This window comes from Prionailurus bengalensis, chromosome A2 (assembly GCF_016509475.1).
Source record: "Prionailurus bengalensis isolate Pbe53 chromosome A2, Fcat_Pben_1.1_paternal_pri, whole genome shotgun sequence".
Lineage (NCBI taxonomy): Eukaryota > Metazoa > Chordata > Mammalia > Carnivora > Felidae > Prionailurus > Prionailurus bengalensis.
This window is the reverse complement of record NC_057348.1, coordinates 21,998,862-22,019,163: the sequence shown is the minus strand read 5'-3', so window position 1 is coordinate 22,019,163 and position 20,302 is coordinate 21,998,862. Positions and strand designations below refer to the sequence as shown.

Genomic DNA, 20,302 nt, shown 5'->3' with positions numbered 1-20,302 from the left:
CCCGGCCACCGCCTCTTAAAGGGACCGCGCGGACTGTCCTGGGTTGGGGACGATTCCGGAGGCCAGGGCGGCAGAGGAGAGGCCAGGGACTGGAGAAGAGACAGGCCGGTCCCTGAAAGGTGTCAGGGGCTTCGAGGATTGGGAGAGAGGAGCGAGAGAAGTAGGCCCAAGACGTCCCGAGGGAAAAGCCGATAGAGGGGAGGATTGCAGGAGGATCAGTCCCATAGGGTCGGGTCCGGGGACATGGGCGATCTGCCTTCTTTGCAGATGTGTTGGAGGATGAGAACGGTGGGGTCAGAAAGATACCTGAAAGATTGCGTTTGAAGCTGTGAGGGTTATTAGGTAAAGTACATATACATAATCTATAAACACCCGTGCTCTCCCCCAACAAGCACGTAAATAAGAGCCCCCTTCATAGAGGTCATTTGGATTTAAAGCTTGAAATCCAATTAGTTTCAATTCTTGGAAGGGAGGTGGTGGGGATAAATCCGGCTTTTATCTAACTGCACTCTGTTTCCAGAGTTTTGGAAAAGATTTCAAGGCACTTAGGAAAAGGGCTTCCATGTTAATTGGATTCCCTTGAAACCTTTGGAAAAGAGACCCTGTAAATGTGTTTCGTTCCAGCTGTGCTGCTGGTGGTGTCACCTCTGAATGCTCCCTTCAGACTAAGTACTTTTTGGCTTTTTTTGCACGGGAGGGGGTCTGAAAAGTTACATTCAATCTGTTCTCTGACTTGTGAACCCCTGTTTAAAAGTAATATAATTTCCAGTTTCTAGTAATTGACCCTCAGTAATTTGCTCATTCAGCTTTAGGCTTTACATTTGTCAAATAATCTGTAAATGTTTGTTGGATTGAGTTCATAAATGACTAATGTTCACATTTCAGTAAGAAATGAAATGCTTATACTAACAAAGCTCTGAAATATTATTGTAATATATTCTTTGAGGTATAAAACAGAAACATAGGTTATATTTAATCAATAATTTTGTAAGAATGATTTGACATTTATAAACACTTAATTCAGATGAAGAAAGTGTTCAGAATCCTCTTGCTTTACTTTATCTTCTTTCCTTTACCTCCTGGAAGAGAAGGAGATACGGAAAGTCAAAAAGAACAAAATTATAGAATTTTTTTTTTTTTAGTGTAGCTGTTTTAGACATTGCCTTAGTTTGAATTGTTCTGAATCATTTTACTTTATTTGGTCTGCATATAAATTTGTGAGCTGTGAATTAGAGACAAATGGTGAAGACTTGGGGGCAGGAACTTATGACTAACAAGCTTTTATTTCTAGTTTTTCACGGATTTTCAGTGTTGTGGAATTTTAATTGTGGAGTCCTGCTTTACATATGAAATGCAAGCCATAGTCTGAATTGAAAAATAAGCTGCCGTTATTCATTCATTTGGATAATGGCACATAGAACATAAGCAAAACTTTTTCTTTGTTATTTTACAATGAGTTGTAACTTCTCACAAACTATGTTGCTTCAATGAACCAAAGATAAAATTAAAACTATCATCAATGTTTTGGGGCACCTGTTAAGCGTCCAGTGGTTTCAGTTCAGGTCATGATCTCGTGGTCTATGAGTTTGAGCCCGGAGTCAGGCTCTGTGCTGACAGCTCAGAGCCTGGAGCCTGCTTCCGATTCTGTGTCTCCCTCTCTCTCTGCTTCTCCCCCATTTGCTTGCTCTCTCTCTCTCTCTCTCTCTCTCTCTCAAAAATAAACATTAAAAATTTTTTTTTAATTTAAAAAAGAAAAATGTTGCAGATAATAGACATGTTGCTGTATTGAACATTGTGTATACATTAGTATGCATTAATAGCATAGAAAGGATAAGAAAGAAACTGGTAACAGTAGTTTGTGGAGTAAAAGAGTTACTTGACCTGTTCCAAAGTGAGTAATTTTAAAATAAATAAGCTCGGGGCGCCTGGGTGGCGCAGTCGGTTAAGCGTCCGACTTCAGCCAGGTCACGATCTCACAGTCCGTGAGTTCGAGCCCCGCGTCGGGCTCTGGGCTGATGGCTCAGAGCCTGGAGCCTGTTTCCGATCTTGTCTCCCTCTCTCTCTGCCCCTCCCCCGTTCATGCTCTGTCTCTCTCTGTCCCAAAAATAAATAAACGTTGAAAAAAAAAAAAATAAAAATAAAAAAATAAAATAAATAAGCTCATTTTAAACATGAATTATTTCTTCTCCATTAGGACCATTTGGGGTTGAAGTATGGGGGAAAAAACTAATTGACTCATTGTCTATTATAGGAGAAGACTGATATAGAAGGGACCTTATTTGTATATCGAAGGTAAGCTTTTTAAGAAAATGATACATGTCTATTTTTAATCTAATGGTGAATAGTGTCCTATAAAGTTCAGCGTTGTTGTACGTTTGTCTTTGGAACCTTCCTGCTTGTCCCTATTCATCCATTTGTAGCTGTGAGATTCTAACCAAGTTATGTCCCTTCTTTGAGCCTTCCTATGATTCAGAGCTAGTAATGTGTAATTTTAGCTTGAGAGTCATTTAGAAAGCCTGGATTACTCAGTTGCACACTTTATATTTTCAACTTTTCTGAGAGGTCATTATGTAAAATAGGATTGGTTTACAAACTACAGCTTTTGTTTTATTAGGCAACTTTTGTGTCCTAACTGTAACAGACAGGAAAGGATAGTCATGAGTCCTTATTTTTCTGGATCTCCCTTAGGTCTTGCTCTGACTGGGGCAGGTTCCTTCCCATGGTTTCTAAAGCAGAGGGATTCAGCAGGAATTATTACTGACATCTGGTCCTCCCCACCTTTTTGTATTAGGAGTTATCTTTTAAGGATTGACTTTCTCCATTGATGGTAATTAACAAGAATTTGTCAAATATTCTCTAAATTCTGGTGTATGGCTTTGAGATCTTGTCCAAATACACTGCTTTTTTTTTTCCTTTGTATGTAAGTGCTTTGATATTACATATTAACTATAGCAGCTCTTTAGTCTTTGCCACTTTGTTCCCTGCCCTTCATCTTTCTCCTTTAAAAAAAAAAAAAAAAGGCCTTTATCCTTCACCTACTTCATTATTCTTTATTACCTATGTAAATCTCTAGAAACTCATTGTAGTTAGAGCCTCAGTATCTATGATATTTGGAAAGTACTTTCCTGGCCTTACTGTTACAGAATAGTACAGATTCACTGTAGAAAATATGAAGTTTCGTATAATAAATAGTTTGGTTTAATAATATTCATAGAGGCTTACACAGTGTTGATCCTAACAAAAGGAAACCAATGAAACTATTTGGGAAATGTGAGAATATTTTATGTGCCTTGGATTAAGGTCTGCCACAGTGTCAGAATATCACTTTGCAGAGACCTTAGTCTAGAAGAAGCCTGGATTTGGAGTCAGAAAACCTAAAGCTGAATTCTAGTCACATTATTTGTGTGACTTTGGACAAAAGCCTTAATCATTCTGAGTTTATTTCCTAATCTGTAGAGTAGTATTCTAAAATCTCTCCCATGTACACAGAGAAATGAATGAGAAACTGTGAAATGTTGTATATATGTGAGGAGTGTCTAAAGGGTCATGTACTGACTCACCCTGATAGGAGAACCAAGGACATTTGTTATTATAGGATTCGAGGCATTTTCTGTCTAACTCAGGAGAACTGTGGAAAGACCTGTTTGGTGTAAGAAACAATCATGATTGTTATGGTTGACAGTCTATACTAAAACCAAGTCTGTACCGTATTTAAAATAAGTGATATTTTTGTTGAGCGAATGTTTATTAAACATCTACTGGCTATCTATCTATCTTGGGATACAACTGCAAAAAAACAAGACAAGAACCCTATTTGTGTGGAGTTTATATTCTAGTGGAGAAAGACAGTAAATATAAAAAATAATAAGTGGTATGGGAAAAAAGAGGTGGGCTGGAGGTATTGAACTTGAGAGCAGGCTGGGAACCTGAGAAAGAGTAGTTCTTAGGTAAGTGTCCCTGAGAAAGTGGTATTTGAGGAGAAGCTTGCAGGGGGTGAGATAACTAGATTCGGGACGAGTGTTCCAGGCAAGGGTCTTTAGGTAGAAGTGCTCTCCTGTAGGGAAAGTGAAGAGCTCGGTGTGGCTGGAGCAAGAGAACAAGGGAAGAGGCAGAGGAGAGGAAGGCAAGGAGGACACATACGAGCCAAGGCCCTGGTGGCCTTAGCAAGGCCATCGGCCTTCGGTCTGAGGGACTAAGCCCTTGGAAACTTCTGAGAAGAGGAGGGATATGATCTGTCTTAAGGTTTTTTTTTACAATTTTAAGTGCTAACAATATTGTGTAATGCAATAATGTAGTTATTCTTTGAAATGGAAATAAAGAAGTAGATAACATTTCTGTGAATTAAACAGTGACTACAGGGTTGTTTGGTTTTTTTTGTTGTTGTTGTTGTGTTTTTTTTGTCAAATCTAAGGTCAGCCTCACCTTACCATGGTTTTACCATTGTGAATCGACTGAATATGCACAATCTGGTTGAACCAGTGAATAAAGATTTGGAATTTCAGCTCCATGAACCATTTCTTCTGTATAGAAATGCAAGCTGTAAGTATATCTGTCTTATTATGGTTCATATGTTTACAATTAAAATTGAGTGACTTTAGTTTCTATCACACTATTTTTGGATTTGCAAGTTAATAATAAAAAACATAATCTATGCTCTTATGGTTATAAATGAGTCTCTTAGTAAGATCAAGCCTTTTAAATTGAGCTTCTAAAATTGAAACAGTATACACTATTGTATACAGTAACATTTATATTGTTTTAGTTAAATAAACTATTCCATATAATAGCATTACATTATATTCCTATTGTTTGTTTTATGAAAGTAAGTTTCACCCTTGGTTTTGGTTGTGACATTCAATTATTGGCTGTCCATGCCCCTGAACAACAGAAATAGAACTTAGTTTGAGAGATACAGGATGGGGACTGATACTGATATTTCTGTCCCTAAAGCAAGTACTATCTTTTGCCCTGGGAGTGTTATTTTTCAGTCTGTTTATTGAGTGTCTGCTGGGTCCAAATTCTGGGCCACGAGCTGTTGTACTCACTGTTAATGATACAGTAACCTACGTACGGCAGGAAAGCAGTTAAGTCAGCTGTGACTCAGATGCAAGTGGCAGCTACTCAGTTGTAGAGCGACTTCTAGAGACCTTTCAGGCATTTTACAGACTCCTCAGAATGGTTGCATACAGTCCACAAAGCTCTTTCAAGAAGTAAGATACTAAAAAGTAACCTCAATTCCTGTATTTCAGTATGGGTGTTGAAGTTACGAGTGTTTGAGGGCAGAAGAAAGGCAGTTTGTTTGGCACTGAGTGTAGGTAGATCAGACCTGGTTGTGTAGCAGAGCGACTGTCACTATCATCCAAGGAGATTGCCAGAGAGAGGTTACTTCTCACTTAAAAAGGACAAGTTACTCTTTGGATTTCACTTGACTGGGCGGTAACTAGTATTGAAGGAATGTCTTCAGTGTAAAATAGAAGTAGCTCTGGAAATTAGGCAGCTTTTAATTCCCTGAGTGAGAAAGGATGTTGTTTCAGAGACAGAAGCCCCAAACTCTTCTCCACAGCTCACTTTATGTATCTGAGTGAAATAGAGTCTCTTGATTTTGCAGTGAACTATTTGTCCAGAAAGTTCCTCTCTGAGATTTAATTTCTGGGGACATACTGGAACTAATGTTAACAGCAGAATTACTTCAGATGGCAGCTTTCTTTGTGCTGAACTTTCTATTAAAGGGAAGATTCTGCAGCGAAACACAGATCCAGGTTTTGGTTTTTTTTTTTTTGAGGGAAATTGGCTTAATTCTGCTCCTTACTACCTGGAAACTTAATCTAGCTATTGCTTCTAACAAAAGTTTGAAAGTAGTCTGGAAAATTATCAGAGACCCATGGATTTCATAACTATTTAGCATAAGTCTAATGTGAATCATAGTATTTCTTTCACAAGCAAAGGTTCCTGTGGAGTTGAAAGTGCAACATAGCACAAATAGAATTAAATCACGATTAACCAGAATTTCACTAGTCAGAGCCTCGGTTATCTGGAAAGGTAGATCAGACTTTTTTTGTGCACATCTAGCAGATACCTGGAGTACAACCTGACGTCACCATAAAAATGTGCTGTAACTTTAACCCCACTATAGTATCCTAGATTAATTTGTTGTGATGGTAAGAATTTAAATCGTCAGGAGTGTTTATTACGTTAATTAGAATATTCTCAAGCAGAAAGGTACACTAATGCATTTTATTCTAGAAAGATTTTCAACAAGAAGTTGAAACAAAGGTTTCCTTAGTTGAACAGAAAACTCACTTAACCGAAGTTGTCCAGTTCCCCAGTTAGTTGAGGCACTGAATTATTTTCTAAGGGCTGTATGGTTTCTGGTATTGCTAATTAGAAATGCAAGAGCACATCAGCTTGTTTTCAGACTAGAGAAAGGCCTGAAAAGGTCAAGTACAACTCTGTGGGTGTATTAGAAACAGTCTACAAGAGGAGCTCAGGGAAGGTATTTAAAGGAACAGCTGTATCAGGGAGAAGTGACAAGGCAGGGTGAAGTGATTCTGGGAGTGTGATGGCCTCTCTTGGGTCTATGTTTTGTCTACCTAGTCTCAAATGTGGAAAATAGTCTTGTCAAGGCTGCAAGCTATTGAGTTGTTAAGGGATTTGTTCTTTAAACAAAAAGTTAATTAGTGTCTGATTGTGTATACAGGTAATTATACCTGATTCTGTGGCTGCTCTTCTGTCATTGTCTTGTGGGAAATATCACTAAAACACTGACCCGTTTCACTCGTTATACCTTCAGATCCAGCTTCTTTCACTCATGTCAGTTTTTGGAGTTACTAGAAAACTGAGCTCTCGTTTTTCCCAGTTCTAAATAAATTGTTTTGTTTTATTTTATTTTTTAGTTTTGATTTATACAACACCCCACCCCCACCCCCACAAGGAAAAGGTAAAATCTTGCAGAGAAAATGCCTACACTAGCCAAGGGCTTAGGTTGGTGATTCTGTTGAATATTCTGGAAGTAGTATATTCTATACTCATCAAAGGGCCTTTTGGCAGTCATGAGACCCCTATGAGGCTGTGGCGAGGGTTGGGAAGACTGCAGATTCTGTAATTGATTAAGCAAAGGTGTAGTTCCTAACACCTTATTTCTGACTTATAGTGAGGAGACAAGAGTCCCAGAGAAGTTAAGAAACTTGCTCAAGAGTCGTAAGTTTGTAAGTGACATAGGCAGAATTCAGATCATCAAAGCCCGTGTTCTTTCTGGATGGCTGCAACAATAAAATTACTTAACTTCATCAATCCACGTTCTAGAGCAAGGCTGTCAACTAGAACTCTAATAATGGGAATGAATAATGGAAATGCTCTGTATCCGTCCTATCCCATAGAGCAGCCACCAGCTACCTGTGACTACTGTTGAGCATTCAAAGTGTGGCTGGTGCTACCAAGACATTTTCTTTTCCTTTTTAATGTATTTAATTTAACCAATTTGTATGTAAGTAATCATATGTGGCTAGCGGCTACCATAATGGACAGAAGAGATGTAAACCATGAACCCATGCTCCAAACACACCCTTTTGTTGTGCCATACCTGAATTTGGATTAGATTTTTATGCCTCTCATTTAGTCATTCTTTTTTAAAATTTATAAGTGATTCCTAGATACAAAGGCTGCAGAAGATATCCCTGAGGGTGGCTTTGCCATGGTAACACTCTTTTGGCATGAAATTTAATTTTCGGAAAAGAATTCTATTCTAGGCTTTGCCATTTTCGGGCTGTAACCTTGAATAAATCATGTAAACCACTGATCTGACCTGCTTATCTTAAAAGAGCATCATATACATGAAGGTATTTTGTCAGGCACTTATAAATATAAAATATTATAGACTGTGTCTCCATCTTGGACCCAAGCCAAGTGATCTTTTTAAAAAGTGGAAGAGTTGTAGGGATTTTAATATTATCCAGGTTCTCTTATAACCCAGGCCCGTGGTGTCCTTCTTCACATCCATTCTAACTAGCACCAGGACAAGCTGGAGACTCTGTTTGTCTTTATAGATACTATTTTCGGGTGTTATAGGGGCCATTACCAGACAGCCTGAGGTATGATAAGTTGAAAATCTATACATGTTAAAAATGAGAAATATTAGAACGTACAAATTTTTTAAAGCTCTCAACAGAAGCAGTTCTGGTCAGTGGGTCACAGTGTTCATTTTGATCAGTATACTGGAACGCAAAGCACCCTCCTGTCTAAAACTTGGGATTGAGGTAGGTGTTTTATTTGTGGACACCTCTTCCTAAAAAACACTAATGATAGTTTGGTTTTTTTTTTTAGTTTTTTTTAATGTTTATATATTTTTGAGAAAGAGAATGACAGAGCGTGAGCAAGGGAGGGACAAAGAGAGAGAGACACAGAATCCAAAGCAGGCTCCAGGCTCTGAGCTGTCAGCACAGAGCCCGACGTGGGGCTCAAACTCACAAAGTGTAAGATCATGACCTGAACCAAAGTCAGACGCTTAACTGACTGAGCCACCCAGATGCCCCCAAAACATTGATGATAGTTTTAATTTTATTTTTGATTGGTTGAAGAAACAGTTTTTTTGCTGTGTAAATATGCGTTACTACTGATCTGCTGATCTTCTGTTCTCATTTGTAAAGAGAATCCATGTTACCAACTGTATTATAAAACTATTCTTTGGAGACTCTGAACTTCCAGGAGTTCCATGGCAGAGGCACATCAAAGTAAATCTCCTTCAACTCCTGTCCAGCAGTGTCATGACAGAAAACCTTCCTCCTACAAACATTTAGAATTGCTGTATAAAATATTAAATGCATAGCTTAGGCAAAAAGAGAATAGGGGACATTTCAGTGGCCAGCATCAGAGTGAGAGCTGAGGGCTGAAGTGAGGAGCTTATAAATTGACACTGGCTGCCAGCTGTTAGAGCTTCTTATGTATGGAGCTCTCCTTCAGTAAGGACCCCATTACAGTGATCCGGGGCCAGGAGACAAGGCCATGAACTCTCACAGGTGGAGAGGTGGAGCTGAGACACCTTTATATATATACAGCCAGGTCCCCTAATGCGCTACATATTAATGAATCAGAAAGATAGCCCACCAACCAAAGAGGAGGACAAAGCAAGTTTATCTATCTCAGTATGGGCGGTGGTTAGAGGGAAAATGTCTCCCCCTGAAAATTGTGGCCATGAGCCTTCTCTCATACAGGATTTGGGGTTCAGGTTATACCATTCATTTGGTATAATTTCTTACCCAGGCCAAAAACTAACATAAAAATTGATCCTCAGCTGGTGAGTACCCTAGGACACCTGGTAAAAGCAAATGCAAAATTCTTCTAGAGGGACAACCAGATTGCCCGGGGAGCTCATTGATAAGCCTCCTGGTCTAAAATTACTAACAAGGAGTAATTATCTACAAGGAGATAATTCACAAGGAGTGTGAATTATCTACAAGGAGATAATTCATAATCAGTGAAAGGTAGAACACAACAAACAGGATTAGCCAAACCTTCTCAGGAACTTTAGTTAATGAAATGATCAGAGACGTTAATGGATGTAAATGTCACATGTATAAAATAAAGTGACAGGTAGCTTTGAAAAATAACCAAGTCGAATTCCTAGAACTTAAAATTTTAATTATTGAAATAAACTCTGCCTGGACTCAGCAGTTAATTTGTAACAACAGAAAAGAGAATTGAAGAATAGAAAAGGACATCTGAGGGAATTCTCCAGAATTCATCCAAAAAATGAAAAGAAATGGAAAATGGGACCAAGAGCATAGGCTTGGAAAGTCTAGCATGTAACAGAGAAGAATTTCAGAATATAAAATAGGTTTAAGAGAGACAGTATCTGAAGAGATTACAACTAAGAATTTTCTAGAATCCTTGAAAGACATGAACCTCAGATTTAGGCAGTAAAATAAGGCACCAAGCATAGTAAGTAGAAATACACAAAAAGAAGCAACCAAAGGCTACTTGAGACTAATTACTTACAAAGAGCACCAGTTAGACTGACAGCATATTTAGTTGCAGCTCCTGAGTTCGGAAGACAAAGGAATAATGTTTCAGAGTACTGAGGAAAAAACAACCCACACTTCAGTAGTTCAGGAGAACAAAATAAAGACATTTTTCAACAAAAACGGAACTTTTGCCTCCAGCGGCCCCTTTCTGAAGGTGCATCTAAAGCAGTGCTGCCTGGTACAATAGCCACTAGCCGCACGTGGCTATTGAGCGCTTGAAATGCTCCTAGTGCAACTGAATTCTGAATTGTATTTAATTTGGTTCAGAAATAAAATTGAGTACAGAAGAAATGAAGTTTACAAACTATAATGAGCAAAGAAAAGGAGGTGAGTCAAAGTAAGCATGGACTGTATAAAACAGTGAAATGACTGACGTGAGCAGAGGTGCTAAACAGGTGAAGCAGGATGCTGGGGAGGCTCAGTCGGTTAATACCCGACTCTTAACTTTTGGCTCAGGTCATGATCTTGCAGTCATGAGATCAAGCCCACCTTGGGCTCTGTGCAGACAGCAGGAAGCCTACTTGGGATTCTCTCCTCTGTCTCATTCTGTCCCTCCCCTGCTTGCGTGTTTTCTCTCTCTCTCCCTCCCTCTCTCTCTCTCTCTCTCTCTCTCAAAATAAATAAATATTTTTTTAAAAAGGTGAAGCAAAAATACTAGACACTAATAGCTTAAGGTAAAAGCTCTTCAAACCTAAAGCATCCCACGACTCAAGTAAGAATAGATAAATTGATTAACCATAGACTTAAATCAAGCTGTTTGTGTTCAAATGATTCAGGGTAACCACTGCAAAACAAACAGGATGTCTTTTAAACCAGTGCAAACCAGGATGGGGAAAGAAGTGAATGAACACCATGGGAAATAGAGAGCCCAACATAAAATGACATAAATAAATCAGTAACTAGAACAAAATGTTAAGTGAACTAAACTTGCCAGTTCAAAAAGATTGTAGGACAGGATGAAGATACAGAATTTGTGAGTAAGGCTGTTTTCAAAAAACTTAAAACTCAAAACCTGGAAAGATTGAAAGTAAGGGGATGGAATGCAATCTATCAGGCAACTGTTAACCGAACAGAGCTGCTGCAGCTGTGCTAATCATACCTGATAGACTTCAGATGAAAAACATCAGGGGCTAAAGTTGCCACATAATGAGAAGAGGAATGAATTACCTAGAAGATAAAACTACCCCATATGGGATATCCCATATCCCATACGTATACCTAGTATATGCCAGAAATACATATCAAATGTTAAAAATCCATAATCATGGGAGATTTTAACAGGCCACCTCAGTAATTGACAGATAAAGCAGATGGTTGTGAGTTACTGAAACAGTACAGTTAAACTTGATCTACCGGGCATATAAAGAACCCTGCCTGCTTCCAGCAATTCGAGAATTTGCATTTTTTTCAAATACATATTAGAATTTTATAAAAATAACCATATGTAGGCCACCCAGCCCAAGAAGTTAAGAAAAAAGAGAAATCTGGGTTAAGTTGGAGGAAAATACAGATGAGTAGCAATTAACTGCAGAACAAAGAAATTTCACTAGAAGGATAGAACGAAATCAACAGCAAAAACTCTCCCCCATAACCTGATTGATCCAACAACAACAAAAAGAGTGGGGATGGGGACAGATCGGGCAATATTAGGAATAATCAATGTATTTTTTACATATTGCAACTAAATGTAGGGAACACGTTTTTTTTTAAAAACAAGAAAGCGCTATGAAAAACTTTCTGCCTATATGTTTAAGACTTAGATTGTATGGTTTCTTAGAAGAAGCATAGTATAACAAAACTTATTCAGGAATAAAGAGATCTGAATACACTCAGAAACAATAAAATGTTGGGTCAGTAGTTTAAAATCTTTCCCATCACATCTAAATAAAATGCTAAGAAGAATGTCGTATTCAGTAAGTGGTACGAGGACAGTTACTCTCCCATTTAGAGACTGGCCTCTGAAAAGCAGATACAGGATCTGTACATTTCTGATCTTCTCACAGGACACTTATCTCGACAGTCCACTGTTCTCCAGTGAGGAGATCATGATTCTATTACCCACTATTCCTTCAGCAAGCATTTGGCAAGCCCCTGCTACACCCAGAGCTTACTACTCTGTTTCTTCTAGAAAACGCTTTCCCTAAGACCAGTGTCAGGAGTCCTTTGATTTCCACTTCCGTGGAAATTTAATTTTGGAATGCCCCAAGACTAATTTCTGTAAACAGGGTTCTGAGCAATTTTTTTTTAATCCAAAATTTGGTATTATATGAATCAACAAAAAAGTAGAAGTAAGCAAAATTGGTTTTTCTCTTTGTTACAGCAAGACCGTCTCCATCGTAACTTGGTTCATTGAAAACATTAAAGTAAAGGTTTGTGGTCCCAATAAGCTCTATAAAGTCAATTCTGGCATTCAGTGATTTCCTTTTGCAAAAACTATTTCGGTATTGTCTTTTACTCTGTTTTTAAACAAACAAGCTGATTATTTAACTCAGACGTACACCTTAATACAGTGATACTTAATGAACATCTGTCATTTACCAAGCACTTTACCAAGCGCTATATATACCATTTCGATTAAAACTATAAGGTACTTTTAAAGAATTTTAGTTATTTTTTTAATCCTTAGGTTCTGTTGCATTTTCTTAGAAAAATTATAAACAAGAAGTCATTAAAATGTGTTAGAACTCTACCTTTCTGAAAGGGTCAGGATTCTTAATGAAATATGTTACTATATCAATCCCAGTGCTATGACTATTACTCCTAAAACAGCTCTGTTAATTAATGGTAAAACTTAATGATTTAAAATCTGTGATTAGAAATATCAGCTATAAATTTTAATGATTAGGCTAGTACTAGTGAAAATCTGATCCACCAGAGACTGTGGAGGAATTTACATGTTTAGGGTTTTTTCCTGGTTATTTTTAGCAGCAACACTGACCCATTAATTAGAAGAAATACACAGTCTAGATTTTGTCTTCTCAGACCTAACTGTATTCCTTCCTTAGACCAATGTATGATGGTGGTTTTAGCCAAAAAAAAAAAAAAAAAAAAAAAATTATTTTACTTTATGTGTATGTTAGACTTTGCATTTTTTTTTTTTACTGAAAGATAAACAAGGACAGTTATTCACGTTTCCTGCATCCAACACCTCAGGGCATGGATCTCCCACTGAATGACACTTTTCATTTTTTTAAATGTTTTCTATAATCCAAAAGCACTTTTGGAAAAATGAGCAAAGTATGTTGCCCTGTAACCTGCGTAACGACAACAAATCACTGTAACAAGCAAGTGAAAATAAAAACGTTATTGCTATTGAATATTTTTAAGAACTTACCTCCAAAAGTCTGTGAGAAGTACCTCTTTGTTTCCGCTTCACTTACAACTTTTCCTTTATATCGGGCATCAGTCTCTTGATAGAGAGCATTTTTAATTAAAATTAGATCACTAGAAAAGGCAGGGAGATTCATTTCCATAGTGTTGAAAATACAGCTGCCAAATGGAAAGTTTTAGTAGAAGAAACACTGTAATGTGTACTTTTTTTTTTTTTTTTTTTTTTGGTCTCTGCTTGCCCTTTCTCAGTTCAAGGGCAAGACTCAGAACAGTAGAGATGGTAGGTGGCTCCTGGCATTTGCACAGATCTTCAGACTTCCAAGCACAGTGCAGGAAATGTCCTTGCAAGAGAAGTTTACAATTTGTCAGGTCAAAAAATGTGACTTCTACCTCCAGACTGAAAGAGGAATTTATAAACAATTCTAAAAGCTCCACAGTCCATTCCCTGTGATCTTTGAATGCAGCACAGTGCTTCTCGAGCAGCCTGAAGAAAGGCAGGCGGTGTTCGCCATCTGCAGCAGCAGTGCTGTGGTTGGTGTGATTCCGTAATCAGTGGAGGAGAAAGGACCTGTGGCAAGTGCATTAATCTGGCCTTCTGGACAAAGATAAGGAAAGAGCCTTGCTGTTGCCACGTTAGTAGGTTGAGGAGGTAGAAACACCATGAAAACATAGAGTGTAACTGAGACCCCAAGGCTGACCTGGTGACGCTGTCAGGTCAGACATTCCAAATGTCTCTGTTGCTCTCTCTGTTGCAGCCACTGTTTGGTGTTCTAATAGAGCCTGTAGTGTTCCAGTGGAGTCTCTAGTAGGGCCTCTGCCAAGTACCTTCTGGTTAACTTTGTAAGTCCGTGAACATTTCAGAATTTCCAAAGCAGATTCATTTAGTGTATCTCACTAAGTACTGGCTTTTTGCCCCCCTAAAGTAGAGTTGTCAGGTAAAATGCAATTTTATCTTTGTTTTTTATTGTGGTATTACCATAATTATAAATATTTTAAAAGTTAACCATGCATGCACCATTTATCTCTTTTAGATAATTAATAGTTTCTCTTCTGAGAACTCGCAAAGAAAAGCAACAGTTACTTATAGCTAAGTGGCAGAAATGTGTTCTTTATATGTATGTATACAGGTTTTCACCTCTTGCTTACAAAGTGAAGTTCATTGTGGAGGTAAAAATTGAAACAGGGGTGCCTGGGTGGCTCAGTCGGTTGGGCGTCTGACTTCAGGTCGGGTCCGGTCATGATCTCACAGCTCGTGATCTCTCTAGCCCTGCCTTGGGCTCTCTGCTGACAGCTCAGAGCCTGGAGCTTTGAATTCTGTGGCTCCCTCGCTCTCTGCCCCTCCCCCGGTCGTGCTGTCTTTCTTTCTCTCTCTCTCTTCCTCCCTCCATCTCTCTCTCTCTCTCTCTCTCTCTCAAAAGTTAAAAAAAAAAATTTGAAGCAGAGTAACCACTAGAAGATTTGAAGCCACTCTGGAGTAGGCAGAATAAACCTCAAGACCTCATGAGGTTCAGTCCCCTGGAGGGTCCAGGCAGATCTGAGCTACTTACAAAGTCACTACTTCCAGGGATGCTCGGCATTTTTTTTTTTTTTTAAACAGAAAGGCATGGGATAAGCATTTGCTACCATTTAAAAATGACATTTTACACAGACACCTGGATTTCTACCTTTCCTTCTTATGACAAAGTGGCTGTATGGCCATGCAGCACCTGCATCCCTGTAAGAACTGATAGTCAGGAACTCTGGGTAGGGCATGCCCCCCACAGTCTCACTGATCCCACCACAGCCTCACGGATCCCACCACACCCTGTGTCTCTTAGACTATCATGGGCATTTGCCTTACAACCCTGGTTTGGATGATCTGTTAGTAAATCGGCAGAAAAATACATATATAGCAGAGAAGTTAGGGAAAGGAGAGAAAAGAAGTTCCCTCTTTTCTCACCTACTATTTGAACTGTTTCCCAAAGCCCTAAATATGGATTTTTGGGAGCACAGAAAACAGGAACTCAGCTCCTTGGAGGCCAGGGACCATGCTTCCCAACCTTTGTTGTCCCTTCTGATACATAAAAGTGATCATTTCTGTGTGGGACACTGGGGTGAATAGACCACTAGGGGTCGGACAGGTCCAACATTTGGCATACCCATAATCACTTGCAGCGACCCACCCCCACCCCCAGGAGAAGCTCTGCCTTGGGAGCAGCAAGTACTGTGTGGCAGGAAACTCTAACAGCAGGTGTCAAGCCCTGGTGTGACTCCGCATTTTGTTTTATTTACTTAGAGCTGCCATTATTTAAGAATAGGAAGTCTGTAACTGGAAACGATCAGTTGTAATATTCTTTGGGTTTATTTTCTTAATTTCCCAAAAAAGTTAGTGGTCATTTCATGTATCTGAATCCCATACTAAGATTACAGTGTTTAAAGGGACTATGGAAGTGATATTGCCAGTAAATGGTTTCAGGCTTGATTTAATTTAGAGAGGGGCACTAAATGTGAAAATACTAAACCAAAGAGTGTGCAGAATAACATTTTAAAATTTCCTGACCTATGTCTTTAATCAGTGTTCACTAAATAGACACTGCAATTTTTTTTTTTATCATTTATTTATTTTTGAGAGATAGAGACAGAGCGTGAGCAGGGGAGGAGCAGAGAGAGAGAGGGAGACACAGATCTGAAGCAGGCTCCAGGCTCTGAGCTGTCAGCACAGAGCCCGACGTGGGGCTCGAACTCCCGGACCGCGAGATTATGACCTGAGCCGAAGTCAAGACACTTAACCAACTGAGCCACCTAGGTGCCCCTAGACACTGCAATTTAATTTTTTTTTTTAATTTTAAAAAGTGTATTCATTTATTTCTGAGAGAGAGAGAGAGAGGGCGCGCACGGACAGAGGAGGGGCAGAGACAGAGAGGGAGACACGGAATCCAAAGACACAGAATCCGAAGCAGGCTCCAGGCTCTGAGCTGTCAGCACACAGCCTGCATGGGGCTCAAACTCACGAACCACAAGATCCCACCTGAGCCAAAGTCCGACGCTCAACCGAACCACCTAGGCGCCCCTGCAATTTAAATTTTACAAAGTATACTCTCTCTTCTGTGTTTGTGTTCATTGGTGTTTTAAGATGTGTGTTCTTTGGCCATAACAGGTAAGCTGCTGAGGTAACTGAATCCCATTTACCAGCTGCATGTATGGATTCATAGCATTTTCCTGCCTGCCTGTTTGCCACCTACCACAGTTCCTGTCAAAATCCTAGGCCAGCCAGGCTGCGGCCCCACACCCTTTTTCCTGTGTTCTACTTTCCACCTCGGAGCCTTTCTCTTCTCTCTTTCCTTTAATGTCAATGTGGAGCCACCAGGCTAGGCTTATTGTCCTAAAGGAAATCATCTTTCAAGGCAGGGGCATTTGCTGTTTCACTAGCCGGGGCAGGCTACTGTTTACATAATCTATTCCATTCTTACATTTATAATCAGAAGGATCTTCCTTATGTTTAGAGTAAATGTTTTTGGCCATATTCAAAACACATTTTCTTGTTCTTCCTTCCTGTGTAGAGGATCTTTGTCAGTATCATCTTTAGAAATTTTATAACTCTTAACACCATTGCCAAAAAGCTTTTATCAAACCCCTTTTGTGTTTGGCACCATACTGAGAAAATCTCCAACCTCCTCAGATCCTTTTAGAAAGTAGGTCAGATCTAAATAATAAATGAATCAAAAAGACAGCATGTGCACGAGAGTGATTCCCAGCTCTGTTCTTGTGACATTTCACAGCATCTCAAGAAGTCTGAAGGGATTTTACAAAGCCTCCAAATTAATTTGGATTCTCTTGATCTTATACATGCCGTGTACCATTCCAGATGAGAAGCAGAATGAGATGTAACATCAAATCATAACGGGCTGCTGGATCTGCAAACTGCGCTCTCTGGGAAAATGGAAAACTCTTGCTCCTCAGCTTTTTCAGATTTCTCAATATTGGGGCACCTGGTGGTTCAGTCGATTAAGCATCTGACTTCAGCTCAGGTCATGATCCCACGGTTCGTGAGTTCGAGCCCCGCGTTGGGCTCTGTGCTGACAGCTCAGAGCCTGGAGCCTGCTTCGGATTCTGTGTCTTCCTCTCTCTCTGCCCCGCCCCTACTCACTCGCTCCCTGTCTCTCAAAAATAAACATTTAAAAAAATCTTTAAAATTTCTCAGTATTAAGTAATCTAATGGCTTTAATCTTTTGTTTTTCATGATTTTAAAAGAAAGATGCTGTCATTTAAAAAGCAAAGGAAACACTTAATTTTCGATATTCTTTTCTGCATTTTGATGTTTTTCATGGAAGTACAACTTAAAAGTGATTAAATATCCTACCACACTCCCTAACTCTTTGGTGACTTGCCTGTACTGCATGACTTACTTGGGACAGCTGTTAACAGCTGCAAATATGGTGGGGGGTCCAATAGATAGATAGTTCGCTTTTGTCTTGAGAAAAGCCACTTATAAATCAGGATGCCATCATTATTTGCCACAGCAAAATAATACTATATTGTCAAATCCTTAAATTGCTGTAGTTAATCAAGGAAAATTATGTCGGGATGTTTCAGCAAATGAATTGTTCACGGTATGTGTTGGGCCTTGGAGTGGAAGTTCTCTTGAGAGAAGAATACTTGGCTTTGGCTTGGAGACAGGTCCTCCGTGATCTGAGCTATCTGGTAACTTGTCTGTCTTTACTCACCGGTGACAGTGACAGGCTCAGGGGCAGCTCTCAGGGCTTTCTTGCCAGTTGCATGCACTGTGCATTTGATATGTTGGCAGACAGAGCTGATTCTTGGACGCGTGTCTGAACCTCTACAGGTCCACTTTTGGCAGAATCGAGTGTGACTCTTATCCCGTACCCATTAAGCTATCGTTATGGCTTCCTTATCTTTATTTCTTCTGCAAACATGCCTTTGAAAGTGTTTGGGTCTCTTTTGGCAGTTTACTTGATAATGTACAAGAGTGGAAGGCGTGTGTCTTATTTCTAAATTCTAGAGTATTTCTTTAAGGGAAGAAGAGAGGATATAAGTAAAGTTTTGTCAACGTAAGTTGATAGTTCTGCTGGGTTTATTTTGATTATCCATATGGAATTCTTCCTTAAGAGTTGGGCTTTCAACCCCCTATGAAAACATTATTAAATGCCCCTGTTCAGCCCAAAGAATGTTCTGAGCCTAATGTATTGCATATCACAAACTTTCTGATCAGTCTAAGTTACATGGGTGTGTCCATCAGAGGGAAACTGGAATCTTGTATTTGGACTCTTGTGTTTTGTGTGTTCTTTAGCCAAGGTTGGAAGAGGCATATTTAAAGAAAGATAGTTGCATGTACTTGCCATATATGGAGTCTTTTCAAAGCCCAATCTGATTACTCTATGTAGGAGCAATCCTTAGCCGCGAGGAATAGGAACATAACCAAAGATACTGCGGAAGATACTGCTTATATCTTGTCTGTAACAGAGCTTCCTCTGTGTTCCTTGTCAAAGGGATGTCAAAGCTAAATTTAATCTGTTTACTTACATGTAAAATATTCCAAGATTACTTGTTATTCATTAGACATTGATTCTGCTTGAAGCGTTGGTGGTGTTTTATAGTTCTGTGAACAGAAGAGGGGCTGTGAACCTGGATTCCAAACATGGAAAACTCTTCACATCAGGCTGCATGAAGGCTCAGAAATCAAAAGCCAACCTGGTAGTGTGGTAGTTAGTGTGCAAAGTCACCTGCAGGACACATAGCCAGACGTGGAGCCCAACAGTCAAGGACGGTTTTAGTGAAATTGAAGGGTTTCTCTACCAGAGAACAGGTTAGGAAAAAAATTCACGTTGATGATTTCATTCATAAAATGAAGCCATTCACTCACTGTATCAATGTTTTCACTCCCTTTGCAAGGACAACTGAAAAAAATCCAATTAAACTTTTATCTCTGTCAAAAAAGGAACTTTAAAGTTGTGATTGGCCATGAATGTTTTTGTAGAATATAATGACGTTAATTCAGCATGAATAAAAATTTGCCATTAAAAAGCTTTTGTACACTGAAAACTATAAGACATTAATGAAGGAAGTCGAAGAAAACACAAAGAATTGGGAAAATATTTCATGCTCCTGGATTAGAAGGAGTAATATTGTTAAAATGTCTATACTGCCTTAAGCAATCTACAGATTGAGTGTATTTCGTATCAAAATTGCCATGACGTTTTTCACAGAAATAGAATAAACGATCCTAAAATTTGTATGGAACCACAAAAGACCTCAGATAGCCAAACTTGAGGATGAAGAAAAAATCCAGAGGTATCACAGACCCAGATTTCAAGATAAACTACAGAGCTGTAGTATGCAAAACAGTATGGTACTAGCACAAAAATAGACACATAGATCAGCGAAACAGAAGAGAGTACCCAGCAGTAAACCCACACATATATGGTCGAGCTAATTTCCAACAAGGGAACCAAGAATATACCATGGGGAAAAGACAGTCTGTTCAGTAAATGGTGTTGGGGAAAGCGGACAGCTACCTGCTACTATCTTATCTTACACCATACACAAAAAATAAATTCGAAATAGATTAAAGACTTGAATGTAAGACTCGATACTGTGAAACCCCTAGAGGAGAACATAGGTGGTAAGCTCCTAGACATCAGTTTTGGCAATGATTTTTTGGATTTGACACCAAAAGCAAAGGCAGAAAAAGCAAAAATAAACAAGTGAGACTATATCAGACTAAAAGCTTTTGCAGAGCAGAGGAAACCTTCAACAAAATAAAAAGGCATCCTAACAAACAAGAGAAAAATGTTTGCAAGTCCTATATCTGACATGGGGCTAATATCCAAATTATATAAAGGACTCATGCGTCTCAATAGCAAAAGAACAATCTGATTAAAAAGTGGGCAGAAGATTTGAACAGACATTTTTCCAAAGAAGACATACAGATGGCCAACAGGTACATGAAAAGATGCTCC

General features: G+C 39.1%; 1 protein-coding gene across 2 annotated transcripts in view; it reads left to right on the top strand.

Moving 5' to 3' along the window:
- DCP1A (decapping mRNA 1A) overlaps nucleotides 1-20,302 on the top strand; it is a 58,647-nt gene that overhangs the window by 276 nt on the left and 38,069 nt on the right. The window contains exons 2-3 of one of the 2 annotated variants that reach the window (XM_043587639.1): nucleotides 2,252-2,292; nucleotides 4,412-4,539. In XM_043587639.1, coding sequence (XP_043443574.1) covers nucleotides 2,252-2,292; nucleotides 4,412-4,539 — 169 coding nt within the window. The remainder of the gene's footprint in view (nucleotides 1-2,251; nucleotides 2,293-4,411; nucleotides 4,540-20,302) is intronic. The other variant, XM_043587640.1, reaches the window with a different exon arrangement.